The sequence below is a fragment of the Emydura macquarii genome, unplaced genomic scaffold (assembly GCF_026122565.2).
Source record: "Emydura macquarii macquarii isolate MOO-44397 ecotype Brisbane River unplaced genomic scaffold, CSIRO-AGI_Emac_v2 contig_450, whole genome shotgun sequence".
Taxonomy (NCBI): domain Eukaryota; kingdom Metazoa; phylum Chordata; order Testudines; family Chelidae; genus Emydura; species Emydura macquarii.
In genome coordinates, this window is record NW_027130587.1 from 6,253,152 (window position 1) to 6,272,901 (window position 19,750).

Here is a 19,750-nt window from a genome sequence, read left to right on the forward strand (position 1 = left end):
AACAGTAAAGCAACTCAGCCTTATTGAGATAATATTTTGAAGTCCTGCATTATTCCACACATTAGGCACTTACTCCGCTCTGGAACTTACAATTTTTAAGAATCTTTACAGCAACACTCTTGGCTGTATTATCATTGCCCTTAAGTTGTAGGTAGCACCATGAAAGGAGGCTGCCCTGCACAGACCAGAATAAGGATGATAGTACTGTGCCACTCTCCTGCTGAGCAACATCCAGCATCATCATTTCACACTGAAAAGCAATAATACAACAATGATATCCCATGCACTGCGGAGTGAGATCATGAAATATGCCACAAGATTATATTACCCTCCTTCCCCCCCATTTTGTCCCCCCCCAAAAAAGATGAAAAGCAAGAGACCAGTCATGTATGAACTGCTAGTGGTTGAAAAAACTTCATAAACAAGTGATATTTGAAAACTGTTTTAGTAACTCAGTAAGATGAACAGCAAACATGTCTAAGTAGTTTCAGCTACATTTGGGGTTGTCATCAACTGAGGCTTTCAACACATTCTATGACATAGGCTAATGATTTTCATATGCAAAAAGTCCTTATCTTTCCAACCACAGGTCTTTAAGCCTGTGGCACCATGACTGGTTCCCACCCTTCAATCTGGCTGAATTAGCTCAGTTCTTTTACAGCTTCAAGACAGCTACCATGGAAGTCTATGGAAAAACTACCTAACGTACTCTGAACATTACCTAATTTATCACTATTAAATGTTGTTACTGCTTACCATACAATATTTAAATTAGTGAGGGCCCAATCCTACAAGCATACATGAATAACTTTACTCATGTGACTATTCCCATGAACTACTGGCTGCTGGCTCTTCATGTGCATCATGCCCTTGAGAATATACCATTTGCTGCAGAAAAGCAGATAGAAAAGGAGAAGTGAAAATAGACGATCTGAAAGGATAGCTACCTCTCTCGCTGCCACTAACAGTAGGGTATCCATGACTGACAGCACTTGGTTGATGTCAAAGTCCTCAGAAACATCCTTATCTGGTAACAATAGAAGTCCACCTGGATCCTGATCACTGCAAAAAGACAAGCTGTTTCTCAGTAAAGTCTATGATGCAAGTTTGAAATACAGTTGCCCTGTTGTGATAACAATCTGTAGAGATCTTTTCCACATCATTATTGATATAAAAATATGTTTAAAATGCCTCCACATTGATAAAACAAATACCAACTGTTTCCAAGGACAATAGTAATTTGAAAAAGTTGATCAAGGATAAAACAGTGCTGCCCAAAGACTCTGGGCAATATACAACAGTCTCATGAATTATTTTTACCCTTGGGCAATCTTTAGTTATTGCCTTTTGAGCCAGTCAATATTAGTAAGATGTATAGATTTTTTTATTCTCTTACTGAAGGAGCCTTACCTGAAGTACATACACAGGGATCTGAAGGTGAGATGCACAGACTGCTTATGTTCTTGTTCTGTGATGTTTTTCTAGGAAATGGAAGAGGTTTACCTTTTAAAAAAAGCTTTTTTGTAATAGCAAAAAAATTACAGGACCAGGGGGGGAAAAAAAAAAAAAAAACCAACTTTTGCTAACTACAGAAGGATCAGTATTTGCACAACTTCAATAGATATTTGGTCTGCATTTTCATTATAAAAAAATACCCATTTACTGAGTTTTATCCTTGGTTTGTAAAAATTTGTAAAAAGAATTCAGTCCCCAGTGAAATTGGATATCTAAGTTCTCAGCCAGTAAGCAAATCTTGATTTTAAATTACATTTAAATCACTTTTCCTTGCATCTCCTAATTGTGTCTTTTCTAAATAAATGCTACCGTACTTAACCCAAATTCTATTTTTTATACTATAAACATAGTATCCCAACACACAACAGAAATCCTACAAATCCATATGCACATGCAATAGTTACTGACTCTTAAAATATTTTACTTTTAATTTTCCAGTAGGTTCTAAATCAAGTAAACACAGGATATAAAAATATTGTATTAGTATTCTTTAAGTTCTCATACAGAGTTGGACACTAGAACATTTGTAAAGTCACTGCCTCCTATGCCTCAGTTTCCTCCTACATAAAAAGAGACATTCTTCCCTAGGGCTAAAAGGAAAACAAAAACAAAATGTACAAGATTTATTTGTAAACTGAGCAGAGCCTACCTAGAATCACTAAAAAAAAAAAACCACTAATATGGAACTTCACAATGACATGTTTCCCTCTCTACAGTTTCTTTTCAGAGTATAAAAGAGCCTTCCTTCAAAGGCTGACATTTTAAGACAGATCTAAATTCAAACTACCACTTTATGGAAAGGCTTCCCGTATTTGGAATGAAGTGATTTGTGGAGAAAAGGAGAGGGATATACAGATAACTATTTTCTTTTCTGCATTAAGATAAGATACCTTAAAATATAATTCCAACAAAACCAAAACCAATAATTTCTCATTGCATGGTTTACCATCATGGTGAAGAGCTGTTCCCGTCTAGTCTGTCTATCTGGAAAAAAGATAGCTGCTCCATTGAGCAATGTGTTTTTAACTTCCTGCTTTAGCGTTGTCACGGGTATCAAGTTGCTATCACTCACGTCCACTACTATTCATAAAAACAAATAAACCTATGTTACAATTTCAAATGAATAACCAGGTGTATACCTTTAATACACAATAAAATTTCATTTCTTTTCCAAGACACTCGCCTTTGCAAAGTACATAAAAAACCCACCACAAATACACATAAGGACTGGTCTTAACGGATGATGAGCTTGCAACATGCTGGGATGTAAATATGCATTGCAGTAGTTTGCCACATATTAACTATCCATATGGACCCTGTTGACGTGCACTAACAGTTGCTTGTTGCACTTCAATCTATCCCACTTCGATATGGGAGTAGGCTCAGAGGCACAGAAGGAACTACTAGTGTGCATCGTCAGAGTCCACATGGACAGCACACAGCAGGCTAGTGAAGGTTAGATTCCAACCCAGCCTGCTGAGAACTAAATGTTTGTGTAGACAAGCCTTAAGAAACACGTGAGAAAGCTTTTTGATTCTAGCAAGAGAGATCTTGTGAGGAGAAAATCTCTGATTCAAATGACTAAATCCACTTCAGGACCCTCAATGTTCTATTTATTTATAAGAACAACAGTCAAACTTGGGAAAAAGTTTCAAAATGTACCACACTCAGTGCCAAGTCATTCATCTTTCTCTTGTTTTTCATAAATTTCTTACTACATATGCTAGTTATTGAAAACATTGTACTTAAATAAATAGGGCAAAATCCTGGCTCCTGAGAAATCAATGACAATATTCCCGTTGACTTCAATGGGACCAGGATTTTACCTGTACTTTCCAGACCAAGTGGACCAATTCTAGCACAGTAGAGTGGTTAGAAATATTCAGTACAAGCAGATCTAATTCTTGTACTTATTTCAGTACTGAAGTCAAAGGACCAAATTCTCTACAGGTGCAAGTAGGTACAGCTCCAATGAAATACTTTGCCATTGCAACCACTTTCAGGCCACATATTATCAGGATAGATGCAAAATCACTTCATCACACACTCCAAGAAAGCACAGAAGTGAGCTCTCAGCTAAACCCATTGATCTAAAATAGCAATAAAGCACAACAATCTGAAACAGCTGCTGGCTTGGGTTTGGGAAAATACAAGTTCACACTAGTTTAAAACTCCTTCTTTAAAACAAAACAATACTAAATAAGTTAGTGACAGTATAATATTAACGCACCTTCACACAAATGCCTGTAGAGCTCTTGTGCAGCTTCTGTTTGTCCAGGTGTTTTGCTTTGAGAAGCTTCCTGAGATTTAGTAGTTTTATTGTCTCCAGTAAGCACAGAGAAGCAGCTTTGAAGAAGCTGTAGTAGCACAGTCTGGGCAAAGAGACATTCTTCCCTAGGGCTAAAAGGAAAACAAAAACACAAGCAGGAGTAAAATCTTCACAGCACGAGCTCACTTCCAGCACACACTGCTATATTAAAGCAAGCGTCACTGTATTTGCTCTATGAGATGAAAGATCCTCTGAGTAAAGAAAACACAGGTAAGAACTCAAAAAAGAACAACCCGTAACACTTAAACAGGAATCAAACTTATTGTACTGAAACATAAAGGTTACAAGCATCTATGTAACGTTATAGCTTAAAAAAAAAAAGATGACAAAAAAAAAACAGAAGAGAAAATATTGTCTACTGCAGCTTAATGGCAGAAAATGTCAGTTAAATTAAATGCACTTTAGGTAAACATATTTATGGCTAACTCTGTGATAGAGGATGGCCCTACTTTTGGTGCAGTTTATTGTAAAAATTCCAGAAAAGCTGCAAGTCAAGGCCCGTGAAGTCCAAGAATGATCTGTACTTTAATCCACTCTCTTTCTGCTGAACCTAAAAGAGGAAAAGAAAATTCACTCAACACAACAACATTTTTACTTGTTTTGTAAACATGCAACATATGGAGCATGAATGAAATATCAAGCTGCATTTGAAATGCTACTGCAGCTTTAGGAGACAACATGGTCAGGCTTTCATTAGCATGAGCCAGACTAACAACTTTCACTTCTTATTGTACATCCGAGCTTTCGCACAAATCTAACTATAATTAAAATAGTGGAGAACAAGTTCTAGTCTATGTACCTGTTCTAATGAGCCTGTGTGCTTCTGAGAGATGCAGCTGGATTATTTAAAAACGCAGAGGAACATTTATATATGTTGTATTTATCCACTACGCACCTTATCAATGTGTGAGATATGGATACATAGTTCAGTTCCGGTTTTATTAAAGAGGACATATTCTTAACTTACTTTAAGAGCCCTCTTACAAGGCATCATAGTATACTAAAAGTCATTTTCCAAACACTTCAAGTTCCATGATTTGCATATTACCACCACTAAATGTAGTTACAACTTCCTTCTCTGGCCACTACATAGAATCATAGAGAGGTCATCTAGTCCAGTCCCCTGCACTCATGGCAGGATTAATCATCATCTAGACCACCCCTGACTGGTGTTTATCTAACCTGCTCTAAAAAATCTCTAATGATGGAGATTCCACAACCTCCTTCGGCAATTTATTCCAGTGATTAACCACCCTGACAGTTAGGAAGTTTTTCCCAATGTCCAACCTAAACCTCCCTTGCTGCAGTTTAAACCCATTGCTTCTTGTCCTGTCCTCAGGAGGTTAAGAAGAACAATTTTTCTCCCTCCTCCATGTAACACCTTTTACGTACTTGAAAGCTGTTATGTCCCCTCTCAGTCTTCTCTTCTCCAGGCTAAACAAACCCATTTCTTTCAGTCTTGTCTCATAGGCCATGTCTTCTAGACCTTTAATCATTTTTGTTGCTCTTCTCTGGACTTTCTCCAATTTGTCCACATCTTTCCTGAAATGTGGCGCCCAGAACTGGACACAATACTCCAGTTGAGGCCTAATTAGCGCGGAGTAGAGCGGAAGAATTACTACTCGTGTCTTACTTATAACACACCTGCTAATACATTCCAGAATCATGTTCGCTTTTTTTGCAACAGCATTACACTGTAGACTCATATTTAGCTTGGGGTCCATTATGACCCCCAGATCCCTTTCCGCAGTACTCCTTCCTAGACAGTCATTTCCCATTTTGTATGTGTGCAACTGATTGTTCCTTCCTAAGTGGAGCACTTTGCATTTGTCCTTCTTGAATTTCACCCTATTTACCTCAGACCAATTCTCCAGTTTGTCCAAATCATTCTGAATTATAATCCTATCCTCCAGGGCACTTGCAACCCCTCCCAGTTTGGTATTGTTCGCAAACTTAATAAGTTATGTTATTTTATAATTCCTCTTAAATTTGTCTTTGGTGTACCACCATTTATCCTTGTAGAATAAGGACCACATGCTTTAAAGAAGTGAACAAATGTGGAAAGAAACATACCAGGTCCTGTGCAAGTTGTTGGATGAAATGAAGTGTCTTCAGGAGAAGGGTTGTGCCACAAATGGCATCATCTGTTGTTTTGCATTTCAGACAGTTCATGCTTCTGTTGGGCTCCCCTACCACAGGCCGAAGATAACCCAGAACATTCAAGCCTTGAACTCCTAGGCGCTCGGCTGTGTCTTGCCTTGTACACAAGAACTTGACCATTAAGTACTGCACAGAGACATAAAAATAGCACAAGAGCTGTTCATAAATCCTAATATCTCTCAAGATGCTCACATCTCGTGCAGGCTGTGTGTATTTTCCTCCATACTTCCCTTGAAAATGCAGCACTATTTCATTCTTAAAGGCCAACATTAGCAGAATCCAAAATTAGATTAGCACCACAGAATATCAGCACGGTGATTAACAATGTAAAAAAGCTTCTAGCCACTTAATGGCCGCTTATACTACTGTAGCGCAATGTTGATAAATGCAACGTAATGCACATTGGAAAACATAATCCCAACCATACATATAAAATAATGGGGTCTAAATTAGCTGTTACCACTCAAGCAAGACTTAGGAGTTATTGTGGATAAGCTCTCTGAAAACATCCATTCAGTGTGCAGCGGCAGTTAAAAAAAGCTAACAATGTTGGGAATAATTAGGAAAGAGAGGTAATACAGCAGAAGATATCATATTGCCTCTTTATAAATCCATGGTACGCCCACATCTTGAATACTGCATGCAGATCTGTTCGCCCCATCTCAAAAAAGATGTACTGGAATTGAAAAAGGTACAGAAAAGGGCACCAAAAGTGATTAGGGATATGGAACAGTTTCCATAGGAGGAAAGATTAATAAGAGTCAGATTTTTCATCTTGGAGAAGAGATGACTAAGGGGGATATGATACAGGGCTATAAAATCATAACTAGTATGGAGAAAGTAAATAAGGAAGTGTTTTTACTCCTCCTCAGAACAGAAGAATTAGAGGGTTACCAAACGAAATCAATAGGCAGAAGTTTTAAAACGAAGAAGTATTTCTGACACGATGCACAGTCAACCTGTGGAACTCTTTGCCAGAGGATACGGTGAAGGCCAAGACTATAACAGGGTTCAAAAAAGAACGAGGTAAGTTCAAGAAGGATAGATCCATCAATGGCTATTAGCCAGGTTGGGCAGGAATGCAAAACCATGTTCTAAAGTGTCCCTAGCCTCTGTTTACCAGAATCTGGCAATGGGCGACACTGGATGGATCACTTGATGATTACCTGTTCTGTTCATTCCCCCTGAAGCCTGTGGAATTAGCCACTGTCAGAACACAGGATACTGGGCTAGATGGACCATTGATCTGACCCTGAATGGCTGTTTTTATGTTCTTACTGCTTATGAGCCGCACAAACATTTTGGATTCTAATTACATTACTCAGGCAAAACCACAATGTCTTGGCCTAGCACCATCCCTCTCCTCCATTTCTGTAAAACACTTTAATTCTGAAGGTTCTACATGAGCCACATACTAGGGGGTTCTGTGACTGCCATGCCCATGTTCACCAGCAATCTCAGTCATTTCATTACCAATCAAAATCATTTTGTAAACTGTATGTGTTCTATTTCTTAATCTTATAGCTCCAAGTTTCCTTGCAAATGGAAAATCTTCTCCCACTGGAAGGAGAGAGTTGGGATCCTGGAACCAAATTAATTTGAACCCTAAAAGACAACATGCTCTGAAAGACAACAAGTTTCACTTTTTATTATTGCACATTAAGATGCTGAGTAGTGCAGTACTCAATTAGTTCCATTGAAATCCATGGAATTACTCAAGGAACAAGGTGCTACTTATGAAAAAGGGTTGCAGAATCTAGCCCTTATTTTATAGTAATTAAAAGTGAGCAAATTAGAAATACAGAGAACAGTGATCATGTTCTAATCATTAGGCTTACGATGGGACTCATCCTCTTGATGCAATCCAGTGAGTGGAAGCTTTCTACACTTTTGAGACAGTAACATCTGTGCTAAATATAAACAAACTGTGTCCTAAGCACCCACAGCTATCACTGATTTTTTAGCTCTAGTCAAGGCCTCTTCTTTGGTAACAGAAGATCAGTTAAATAAAGGAAAGCAGAAGATCATTTCCTCATTCACACCTGAGTCAGTCTGTTCAAATTATTTCTTACTTGGGAAATTCTGCACTGCTGCATTTTGACATCCACTTCATCCCATTCTTCCTCCACCTCAAACCAGCCAACAGGATCATCTTCTCCTAGTTCATCACATGAATAATCATTTCTAAAGATAAAAGCATTTCAACAGAAGTTATAATAAAAAACATAGGAACTGCTCCACTGCTGTTACCTAACTATTTTTACCTGTTAGAGAAATGAAAGGAAATGAAAATGCAGTAGAAACATTTCATGTGCACAGACTCCAGAAAATGCATGTCTTTCATAGATTTTTTCCCCAGTAATTTTACAGCACACTTTATAGCATACTAGCAGAGAAAGGCAGCAATACAACTATTAGGAATCAGCATGCTGTATAGATGGTGCCTCAAAAATATTAAATTGACATTTTCATTCAAACTGGGTTGGTCCTCTTTAAACTTTTAAATGTAGACTTTTAGCTGTTCAGTGTGACTTTATCTGCAGTGTCAGCAGCAGGCACAAAGAAAGGTTATGTAAAGATTCCCCCTCCCACTTCATCCACACTCTGATTTTTATAACATGGTGGAGAGGGCTTGCTACATTAATGTTTAAAGTTGTTCATTTCCCCCTGCCCATCTTTACCTGTTTTTTAAAAATTGCCTGAATTCTTGTACTGTCCATTTGTCATAGCTTTCAAATTTTTTAAAATGCTCCTCTGCATGAAATTTTTCTGAAGAGCTATTATAAGCAAACACCAATCCACACTGGGCTCCAATGGCGCCTTTCCGAACCTGAAAGGAGAACATTATGCTAATGATACACAGAAAACTAGCTAACGATAAAATGATGTTTCTGCTTTTAAAGAAAAGCTACTCAAATCAAACCAGGGACCAGCAAAATTGATCTGTGATTCTGTGGAATCATTATTTATTTTCTTTGTTTTAATGATAAAGGAATACCACCCAAGGAAATATTTCAGAAAATTTTAACAACTCTAAAAGATTAAGTATTAAACTCCCAGCTAAGTTTCATTTTAGCCACCATGCTGCCTGAAGCCAAACAAAAAAGAAAAATCTGCATCTTTTAACTTTGATTCAATTTACTTTTCTGCTGTTTCATCCAAAAAGTGGGGGCAAAACTTCTTTTTTAAATTGTATCCAGGTAACATTCCACTATAATTTTTAAACAGTTGAGATATTGACCTCTCCTCCATCCGCAACTGATTAAAATTTACAAACACAAGAGTCTAGTCCTCCTCTACTAAGGTGGGCACAACAAAGCATGCATACATGCTTAGGGAAAGTAAGCAATAGGTTGTTTTTTTCTAAAAGCTAATAAAAAATGAAACAGAAAAGCAAGCAGTAGAAACCTCATCGCAGTTGTCTTCCTGCCATGAGGTTCTTCCAATGTTTGGAGCATAAGTTTTTACTTCTACAAAGGAGTAAAGCTTGCCATGTATTTAAATAGCAACATTATATTCACAGTATTTAAATAAAATTGTGTATTTTGGTTGAATATCTAACAGTCTCAGAGGGAAAATCCATATAGGCTACCACTACAATGGCTCCAGTTTACTGACATTTGCTATTTCTAAATACAATCCTCCTTTTATACTTCTTATGCATTTGGAGAATAAAAAGCACAGTTGAGCCATGCAGTTATGCTGTGCTTTGAAATCAGACTATTCACAGCCTTTAAAGAGTTATTCTACACATAGTCTACAAACTGTTACATCAAGTCCATAGTTTTTAGAGAGAGAAGCTACATATACAAGAATTAGAAATACCTTATTGGCCTGAATAAGATACAGACAAAAGCAATATAAAATAGATGGAACTGTCCACAGAATATACTTGTGGCAGCACTCTGTAACCAGCTGAGATTTCTATTTTTCTTTTTGTGCAAGTTTCCTGTGACTCATGCAAATACAAAACAAAACCCAACATGGTGTCACTCCATGAGGAGACTCCAATTTCTTGCCAATTAACCACAAACCTGTACATTCAGTCAAAGGCGAGTAATTGTCTAAATTCCTCCAGCAAAAAAGAAAAAAAAATACCATTAATCTAAGAGTTTGCTTGAATAATGCAAAGAAGTTCCTTACCTTTATTCTCATTTGTGTCACCTGCAATGTAGATTCAGTTCCTGAAGAAAGAATGATACTTGCTCTTGTCTTTCCAGTCTCAGTAAGAAAACCTAAAGGAACAATGAAAACAGGATGAGGCTTATAGGACTCTCACTGTAAAGTAAATGGATACAGAATTATGAGAGTAGTAAAACAAAACCCAGCCCTCTGTTCTATAGCAAAGATTCAGCTAGTGTATAAGATAATGAGACTTGAGAGTCCAAATGAGATAGTGCATTATAATACTGGCATTTGTAATGCTCCTTATAAAAGATGATGCTGTATCAAAGGGTGTACATACAACACAGTGTCATGTTAGCATATCCTTCCTTAGGAGCATGTCTTCACAGCCACACTCTCTCCTGGGACTGCAGTATAAGGAACAGGAAATAATTCTTGCAACTGCTAAGTTTTAGTGGTAAGTCACCCTCACTGAATGTTACTTGGACCATTGAATAACAGTGTTTACTGGCCTGAATGACAGCTTTTTTAAAGCCAGGATAACACTGTCAAGACCATTCTACGTTCTGAAATTTTCCCTAGATTTAAGAGGAAAGGGAGAACAACATGAGCTATTGTTCCTTGTCTTACAATATCCTGAAGTTTAATTGGTGGCATCAAGTACAAAATGCCAGGGCAATATTACCTGTTCACTCCAGCTTAAGGCTGACTAAGTGGAAGAGTACAATATCCGGCGAAGTAACAAAACTGGTCAATGGTTTTTGACCACAAACACCCCCAAGAAAAGCCGATTTCTAATGTGCATGCCACCTCTGCAGTGCACAAATTAAATGCCCCCAAGTATGCTGTGAGCTAAGCACTCAGAAGTTCTAGAGAAGTGCACATTGCTTTGACTTGCACAGCCATTATTTTATTGCCTCATCTACACAGTTACTTCTCATTTGTAAGAATATTTTGACTAAGATAGACATCTACAACGAAAGGACTGTTGACTCTTAAAACCAAATCTCTCAAGTAAAATGTTCAGCTACCTAAGCATATTCCAGATGATTTTTTCTTGCATCTTTCCATCAATGTTTGGGATGTTCATGGTGACTCACAGCAAAATGTTGCTCTACTATCAACTTTTTCATACCAGCTTGCTACTCTCACTTTCAGCCAATGCACCAATAACCCAGCCTAAGATCCCATGTTTGTTTTAAGGGAAGGAACAGTTCCTAAGAGAAATTCCCCTTGAGTGAGAATTAAAATTTAGAAGTACTGCCTCTATTGTAGTTCCCTTTTTTAACTAAGAAGTGTGAAAACATACAGATCTGAATCACTAAAAGAAACCATAAACAAAAGACTATACACTTACCATCCCCTGTCCATGGCTCAACAAGGAGGTTTTCAGGCCCTGATTTCTCTTCCTTTCCCTTTACATCACATGCCTGCAGAGTTAGCTGTAGTGGCTTTCCTGAACAAGCAAATCAACAGGTTTGTCAGGTTTGCCAATAGCATTCTAAGTTATTTACATAGAGAGAAGGTAAACAATTAAAAATAAAAGCATTTAAAGAATTACAACACGAGGATCCTTTTACCCTGCACAAAGGAAACAAACAAAAAAGCCATGTTATTGGAACCTTATAATTGAAAGTTTGACTGTACAAACACAAGAAATTAAGGATCGTTACAGCAGGAGGAACTCTAACTGTCAGAAAACACACATTTTGAAGTAAAGAGTCCACAGAGCACATGGAATAATACTAAATACCACTTTTTTTAAAATGAGGAGATAGAGACACAGTTGCTGTGGGAAACATAAAGGACTTTCCAGAGCGTTGAGCATAATGTTTTAGTAACAATATTTTGGGCTTAACATGTTTACATTTGTCACACACCAGAACCAGTGACTGAGTCTGATCAAAGTATTTCTCTACAATGGTTTCACACCTGAGGGCCTGGTAAAAATATCCAGTGATTCAGGATTGGAGACAAGTGGTTAAAATTAATACCACCAACCTGAGATGAAGTCAATTTCAAAACATTAACTAAAAATTGTTATTGGTATGACACCTGTCGCTGAGTCTGCAGGCTAGTATAAGTTTTGCAATCACATTTTCCTGTTTAAAAATGTTTTTCTTCCTATGTTGCTGAGTGAAAATCCAGACAAACAAAAGGAAACTAACTAAACGAATGAAATGGCAACATTGGCCATATTCAAAATACTGTTCAATGAGCAAAGCAAACAAACTGAAAACTCCAGGAAAAAAAAGACCAACTTACCCCTTTCAGTCTTATTAGCCTTGTTTGTAACTACAGAAGGTAAAACATGTCTGACAGCAGTAAAGTTTAAGCTGGTACCCACAGAAAGACATTTACTGCCTTATGTTAGACCAAGTGCAAATTTAAAACTATGATAAGCATCCAGATTTGTTTATTTATCAAAAATGAAAACAAAAGAATTGTACCTAAGTCTTACATGGTGAAAAGTTCCAGAGGGGTAGCCAGGTTAGTCTGTACACAGCAAAAACAACGAGAGTCCTGTACCACCTTAAAGACAAACAAATTTATGTGGGCATAAGCTTTCATGGGCTGCAACCTGCATCTGATGAAGTGGGTTGCAGCCCACGAAAGCTTATGCCTGCAGAAATTTGTTAGTCTTTAAGGTGCTACAGGACTCTTGTTGTTTTTACCTAAGTCTTAGTTATACTATGTAATACAGCTACAATAAAATTATAAATAAATGTCACTACTCTCAGAAAAACTAGAGAGAGAAAAAAATTCAGGGAGCTTGCTGTAGGAAGAAAAAGATTAATACCACTATATAAACTTAATACAGATGCAAAACACCTTTACCATCTTACTACAGAAGCAACTGACCATGCAGTTCTTGAGCGCAGGATAAAAGACTTCCTTCTCCAAGGTGACATCACCCTTGGTTAGTGGAAAGATCACAAGGATCTCAAATTCTAGTGCTAGCATTGTTCTGATGCAAGTACCTCTTTAGGGGACATACCTTTCTTTTCAGCTTGATACTATTAAAATAAAATCCTTTTATACCCTGGTTAAAAGGCAAAACAACCAGTCTACACACAGATAATTTAAAGCTATCTATTGTGTGCTTATTCGATATCCCACACCCACTCTCTCTTTGACGGGTGCAATAACTATTCATTTGAGTAGCACTTAAAGATGCCCCTGAAATATTTACCATATTTATAAAGCAGGTTTTGTCTAACAGTTGCCATGGAAGAGATGAGTGAAGAAGCCTTGTATTGCGTGTCCAGATGATCAGTGATAGTACAAAGTGAACTGATCACTTTAGCAACACTCCCTCTGGCAAGGGCAAAAGCCAACAATGTAAGCTCAACCTCTGGAGTGGCACAACAACTAGGAGATAAAAAGACCATGTACAAAAAAAGTGTAAGAAAGGAAACTTGCAGTTTCATAATTAAGTACATGAAGTGGTATATCAATAAACTTCAATTAATACCAGTGACTTATGACGTGACCTATTTATATAAGCATTTAAGCCAGCTGTTTATACAAACTTGATCGTTAAGTGTTCTCTTCCAATTGCTGAAATGGATCATCCACTCTTTCATACAAAATAACTGAAAATGTTTTATTGTCTAGTTAAAAGCCAGAAGATAAAAAAGGCTATTTAGCTTTATCACAGGAATTCAGTATTTCGGTGTGTGTTATACTGTTCTTTTAAAAGAATACAGTCTTAGTAGTGTATTCAAACATTCTACTTCAAACACTATCAGTCTAGAGAGGCCTCCATCTGTAACGCCTCTAAAGGGCACCCTTATTTCAGTCCCTTACATTTGTTCTCTTTATTTCTTCTGTTAGCTCTCACTACTTTCTGTACACCCACATAGCTAAGCAGCACAAAAAAGTTCACATCCCAATAGCCTGGTGTAGGCAGACCTGATAACTTGAAGTTTTGTTATACTATGCCTCTAAGTACATTTGTATGGGAAATGTGCTTATACCCAACACCTAAGATATTTTTATGTAAATATATTGCAAACATATTGATTTATTAGGTCTTTTTCTTTATAATTTAATGCATACTTGACTAGTACCTGATCATATGTAAACATTTCTAATAAAGTATAACTCATAAAATGAAGTAGATTAAACAAAAGGAAGCCAGTGGCATAATTCCAATTCATTGCAGTGGGAGCAGGACAGGGCCCATCATGTTGGTCCAGATTCCCACGTAATTCCTTATGAGCTGTTTGTGATGGAAATATAGTTCCTTATTACAACAGCAGTTAAGGTACAAAAAATAGGCTGAGAGATTGTACCTCATGACTGCTTTTGGGAGCATATTTTCACTATTTCTAGAATTCACACTTTAATCTCTTAGAATTTATTCTCAATGGAAGAAAAGAGAAAACCATTAACAACTCCTCCTTATGTCGATAAACAGTTTTCACTGCAGAACTAATGTCACACCAACTTAACATTAACTATACCTCAACACTATGCTTCAAGCCAATGATGGAGGAATGAGCTTTTGGCCTCTAGGCCAGCTAAATAATGCTCAAACTGAAGAGCTGATGAACCAGTTCTTCATATTTATCTTTGAGTTTTTCCAAGGTATGAACAAACAAGAACAACAAATGAAGACTATGACAAATGGAAGCTATTTTTGCACTACCCATTTGTTCTATATCATCTTCTTACCATACTAGTATGCTAATGAGATCTTACCTGGTTATTCTTATAAGAAAACTATCTACTTCCTCTAAAACATTGGGAGATAAGAAGCTTGAGAAGTCTGTAGAACCTGATGACAGGGACAGTGGTGGCATGTGCTGCAATGCCTTCCTACAAAAAGGTAAAGAGCAAGACATTAGAAATAAACTCAAGTCAGAGAGAACTGACAAGACAGAAGCTTCAAAACTGAAGAGCCACTCAATCTTTATGCCTATAAGGCTGGATCTTCATGTTTATGGTAGATGTTCTCTATTGTGTGAGGTGTATTATTAATGCCTTTCCTATATTAAAATGCAAAGCAGTTGGCTTCTAGATGGAGAAAGAAGTGCATGGATTTTTAAATAAGAGGGTTTTTTTAAATATCAAACAAATCTCAATCCTGCAATTGGATGCATCCAGGCAGATCCTAGTTTAGTGAGGCGGAGCACAACAAAACCATTTGATGAAAAATCTTATGAACCTCTACATTAAAAGAAGTGTAATAGCTCACTAAGTAATACCTCGTTTGAAACATATTTTAAAACAAAGTGACAGTCCCTTATTAAGGTCTAACCGTGTGCACATGTTCATTTTAAAGTGCAAATAGCAATACAAAAGCTTTCAGAACTTTAATAAAATATATTTATTTGCTTCCCTAAGTCAAGCTTACTACCAGTGGGGGGCTTTTTTCCTCCTTACTCTTCTGTTCCACACAAAAGGAACACATTCTGGTGCAGGCCAAAATGAAATCTTATGGCAGAGTTTTAAGATCCTGAATATTGGAAGTTTAGAAAGGACAGGCTGCCAGAGTCTTAATTACTAATGCTATCGTAAAGCCTCTCAATACTTAGTGTTTGTCCACATTACCATGACTATATTGGCATAGCTATGTTGTCTTGGTCATTCCAGCATAACCCTGTAGTGTAGAAGCAGCCTACGCTAATAATGAAAGGTTTCTTTTCCCCATTGGTGTAGGAACACCGCCTCTTTGAATGACCATAACTATGTTGATGAAAGCATAGCTGTATTCACACTGGGGTTTAGGTAGGCACAGCTACTTCAGACAGGGTTGAGATTTTTTTCACACTCCTGACCTAAGCTGCAATGTCAACTTCACTTTTAAGTGTAGAATAGGCCTTAGTTTCATGATCATTTTAACTTTTATATAGAATATATTTATATAGAATTATTTTCTGTTTGTACAGTGCGTAGCTCAGGGTTTATGCAACACAGAAAAAATAGCTTTGTACAAAACACTTCACAGGGTGTCATTTTATTATTAACTATCCAAAACGTAGTAAAATGCAAGGCTCCAATCCTGGAAATATTTTGTACCTAAAGAACTTCTTCAATGGGATTGCTGACATGCCTAAAATTACTCAGGTGCATAAAAGAGTTTCAAAGACTATGCACAGGATAAACTAGCCAACTTAGAGGTAAAATTTGCTAGGATTTTGTCATGTGACTTTAATTAACTAACAGTGGTGTTTCTAAAACCCACATGCACCATATTAAATGAACGCCATAAAACTGTTGTGATTGCGTTATGATTTTAGTAAGATTTCAAACCCTGAAGTCATTGAGCAGACGACAGTTTGGCAGTTATTCAAGGAAACATTACACAGCAAAATGACCAGTTGCTACAAGGAATGCCTGCACTGAAATACTATAAATACCCTACCGCAGCCCAGAAATATTCTGCACAATATTAACTAAAGAAATCTTTTAAGTAGGCATTTTGAGAAACAAAAATGTGAAAATCCTTTCTGAAAATCAAGATGGTACATGCTACCCAGCTGATCAGAAACAAGGCATCCACAAGAGATTTTTACCTGCCACATGGTTGTCAAAATGCACTTAGTTCCTTTTTGCCACTGTATAAAAACATGGAAGAAGTTTTATACTTTACTTTGCCTTGTTGCCTCTTTGATATGAGAGCAGGGAAGCAGAGGCTGCTTACCAACTGCAGTGTTTCAAAGGGTGTCTCCACATTTGCCCACTCATGGGATCAAGGCACCTACATAGATGCCTTGTTCCCATGAGTGCCAACCAACAAGCTCTGGAAGAAGAGTGAAATTACTAAATATAAACCAAAACAATTAGAGACTTACATATGAGGGCAGATACCTTCTAACCATAAAAATGGTTTAACTGAAGACTGCTTATTCCATACACATCCGACACAGTGCCTATAGTGCCTGAAATATCTGGATGTGTTCAAAGAACATTCTCCAAGATTTGTAATGATTATTAGGATAGTAAAGGCATAAAAGTTTGGTAGCCTTTTCTCCCGTGAAAGGAGATGTTTAACAAACTATTAAAATCTTATACACAGATTGCCTATTTTGAGCCTAATTAATATATCAATATGCACTGGGCATTAGGGAAACAAAATACAGGAGAAAAAAAGAATATACTTGTAGAGTTAAGAAGACCACGTTAATACAATAAAAAGCTACAAAAATATTTGAACAATATGAAGCAACCATTATGTGCTTTTGCGACTACTTCTTAAGCGAACATGTTGGTGAATAAATATTAGCTTGAGTGGACGAAATGACACTGTCAGGATTGATAGCCCAAATATCTGCCCTACCCTATACTACAAATTACAATCCAATGGAAAAAATCCCTAGGATTTTAACTATATTGTTTTATTTTAGGAACTATTCCGTTCCTGAGAAACTATATTTTTGTGGGGAAACTACAACTGTGCTGGCTTGAAAGCAGACTTTTACTTGCAAATGCAATTCCCAAAGCTGTGCTAGCATTAATTGCTGGTGCATAAAGAGACATTCTAGCATGATAAGGGTCTACAAGAGTGAGGGTTATTGAAAAAAACAACTAAACTAAGTTAAACTCTAGTCATAAAGAAAATGGAACACAGTCAATATTTGTAAGCAGAAAACAAAGTTGGAAACAGGAAATTAATTCATTACAGGTGTCTAAGAGAATATTATAAACAAAAGTTAAAATAGAAGCATCTTGCCACTGTCCATTCAGCCTTCTACTCGTATAACAATAAGCATGTTAACCATCAGGTTAAGAAGATTGCACTTATGTCTGGGTACTGGCTGTAATGTCGCAGAACACGGGAATCACCATTTGTAAATTTAACAAACTGATAGCCAAGGGGGTGTTTAAATATCCTAATGGAGGGAATGGAAACAAGTTATACAAGATTGTGTTTCTGTTGTTTATAAACTTTTTTATATCAAAAAGCAAGGAACTTTGGTACTTACTGAGTATTTTGTAGGATAGTGTGAACAAATGATGGATTGGTCTCCATGGAAGCCGTTACCAATGAGGTCAGCAGAGACCAGTACCAGATAGCTGAAGCATCACATACTGACACGCCAACTTTCTTAACTCTTTGATAGCCAACAGCCCTGAGCCCATGGATTCTAGTATCACATCCATCACTAAGGCAACGCTTGATGTTTATCTGCACATCTATCAGTAAGATCAAATAAGGAAAAAAAAATAGGTAATTTCTTCCAACCACAACTAATAAGTATAGGCACAATAATTAAGTTCAAAAGAAGAACTTCCTAAAGATCTACTTGCATTACAAAAACGTATAACTAAGAAACACCCTGAAGTAAGTATGTGACCATGTGTGCCTATATTGCATGTGCGCGCATACACATGTTGAAAACTTAGGCTTCAGAAGACTCTTATGACTAACTACCCGATATATTAGTTCCTGTAACACAAATCATGGGTCACAACTTAAGTGAAAAACGTAAACAAAATACCCCTGAAAGTGCAAAACAAAAACAAAAACAAAAAAACCAATTAATTTTACCAAATATTTTTACCAGATAGCTATGTCTTAAAGGAAAATTTCTTTAGTAAGACTCCCTGGCATCTCCATCATATGACAGTCAAATGCAAATCATTTCAAAATCAAAATGCAGTTATTTAAACATGCAACCTTAGCCCCTTTGGGTAGACAATATACTTGCAGTTAGATTTCCTTTCTCAAAACTATCTGTGGGCACTTCAGGAAGCTATGAAAAGAATTCTTTTTGGATGGAAAACACCTATTTGAACAAAACCATTGCTCAGCTAAGATTTTAAAACTTCAGAAATTGTCATGGAGATCTGCTCTAAGAAGGCAGCCACAGATCTGTCACGCTTAAGTTGACAACACTGTAAATAGAGTTTGTTAAACAAAAAGCCTAAAATATTTTTAACACTTTACAAAAGTTCTCTCACCCCTGTACTGACATAGGTGCACGACATTATACTCAAAAAACCAAATTGTTTTCTAACCAGAAGTGGGATTTTTTGCTACCTGTTAGCATATTGCAGTACTGCATAAGTCATTATAAATGCATTATATAAGAAAAAAAAATATATATTTCAGCATGTCCTCATATCTTCAAATTGAGATGCTGGCACTGCATCCAGAATTATTTCAGTGGTTCTACCTTTAACAAAAATTAAAACCAAATGCTATGCAAAAAGTTTTTGTAAAACGGGCCAGGAACCACAATTAAAACTCTCTTGGAATCATGAGCTTAGTCAAAAACCTCTTTGAGCAAGTTATCCTGATATCTACCCAGCCTTTCACTTTCAGAAAAGCAAAAAAGAAAACACCAATTGTGTCTTTATTGACTCACACAGCTGACTAATGTTAGCGTTTTCCAACAATGTCACGTAGCCAGTGATATTGCTGGGAATGTGAACATCTCGGACCTCCTGGAGATTGCTGGCATTCCTTCCAACTGCCACCGTAACCTGCTGCGGCATATAACTCTGGTCATTAGCTGCCACCGCAATGGACAGGTGTCTCAGAATAACATCTGGTTTCATCTTTAAACTGTAAGATGAAGAGAAAAAAAGAAATTAAGGGTCTGATTTTCAGTCTAGCCTCAGCCAACTTCCACTTCTGCAAGCGTAAGTAACTGCAATGGTATTTAT

General features: G+C 37.0%; 1 protein-coding gene across 5 annotated transcripts in view; it reads right to left on the minus strand.

Annotated features, from left to right (window-relative positions):
• ZZEF1 (zinc finger ZZ-type and EF-hand domain containing 1) overlaps positions 1–19,750 on the minus strand; it is a 75,816-nt gene that overhangs the window by 47,159 nt on the left and 8,907 nt on the right. For 4 of the 5 annotated variants that reach the window (XR_010917970.1, XM_067537866.1, XM_067537865.1 and 1 more), the window contains exons 5-19: positions 19,450–19,649; positions 18,064–18,274; positions 14,837–14,953; positions 13,323–13,501; positions 11,487–11,585; positions 10,148–10,239; positions 8,686–8,834; positions 8,077–8,188; positions 5,918–6,130; positions 4,294–4,394; positions 3,746–3,915; positions 2,462–2,595; positions 1,411–1,481; positions 948–1,062; positions 91–250 (exon numbers count right to left, since the gene is read on the minus strand). Coding sequence is in view for 4 of the 5 variants with exons in the window: in XM_067537866.1 (XP_067393967.1) it covers positions 91–250; positions 948–1,062; positions 1,411–1,481; positions 2,462–2,595; positions 3,746–3,915; positions 4,294–4,394; positions 5,918–6,130; positions 8,077–8,188; positions 8,686–8,834; positions 10,148–10,239; positions 11,487–11,585; positions 13,323–13,501; positions 14,837–14,953; positions 18,064–18,274; positions 19,450–19,649 (2,123 nt within the window). In the remaining variant the exon portion in view is untranslated. The remainder of the gene's footprint in view (positions 1–90; positions 251–947; positions 1,063–1,410; positions 1,482–2,461; positions 2,596–3,745; positions 3,916–4,293; positions 4,395–5,917; positions 6,131–8,076; positions 8,189–8,685; positions 8,835–10,147; positions 10,240–11,486; positions 11,586–13,322; positions 13,502–14,836; positions 14,954–18,063; positions 18,275–19,449; positions 19,650–19,750) is intronic. The other variant, XM_067537867.1, reaches the window with a different exon arrangement.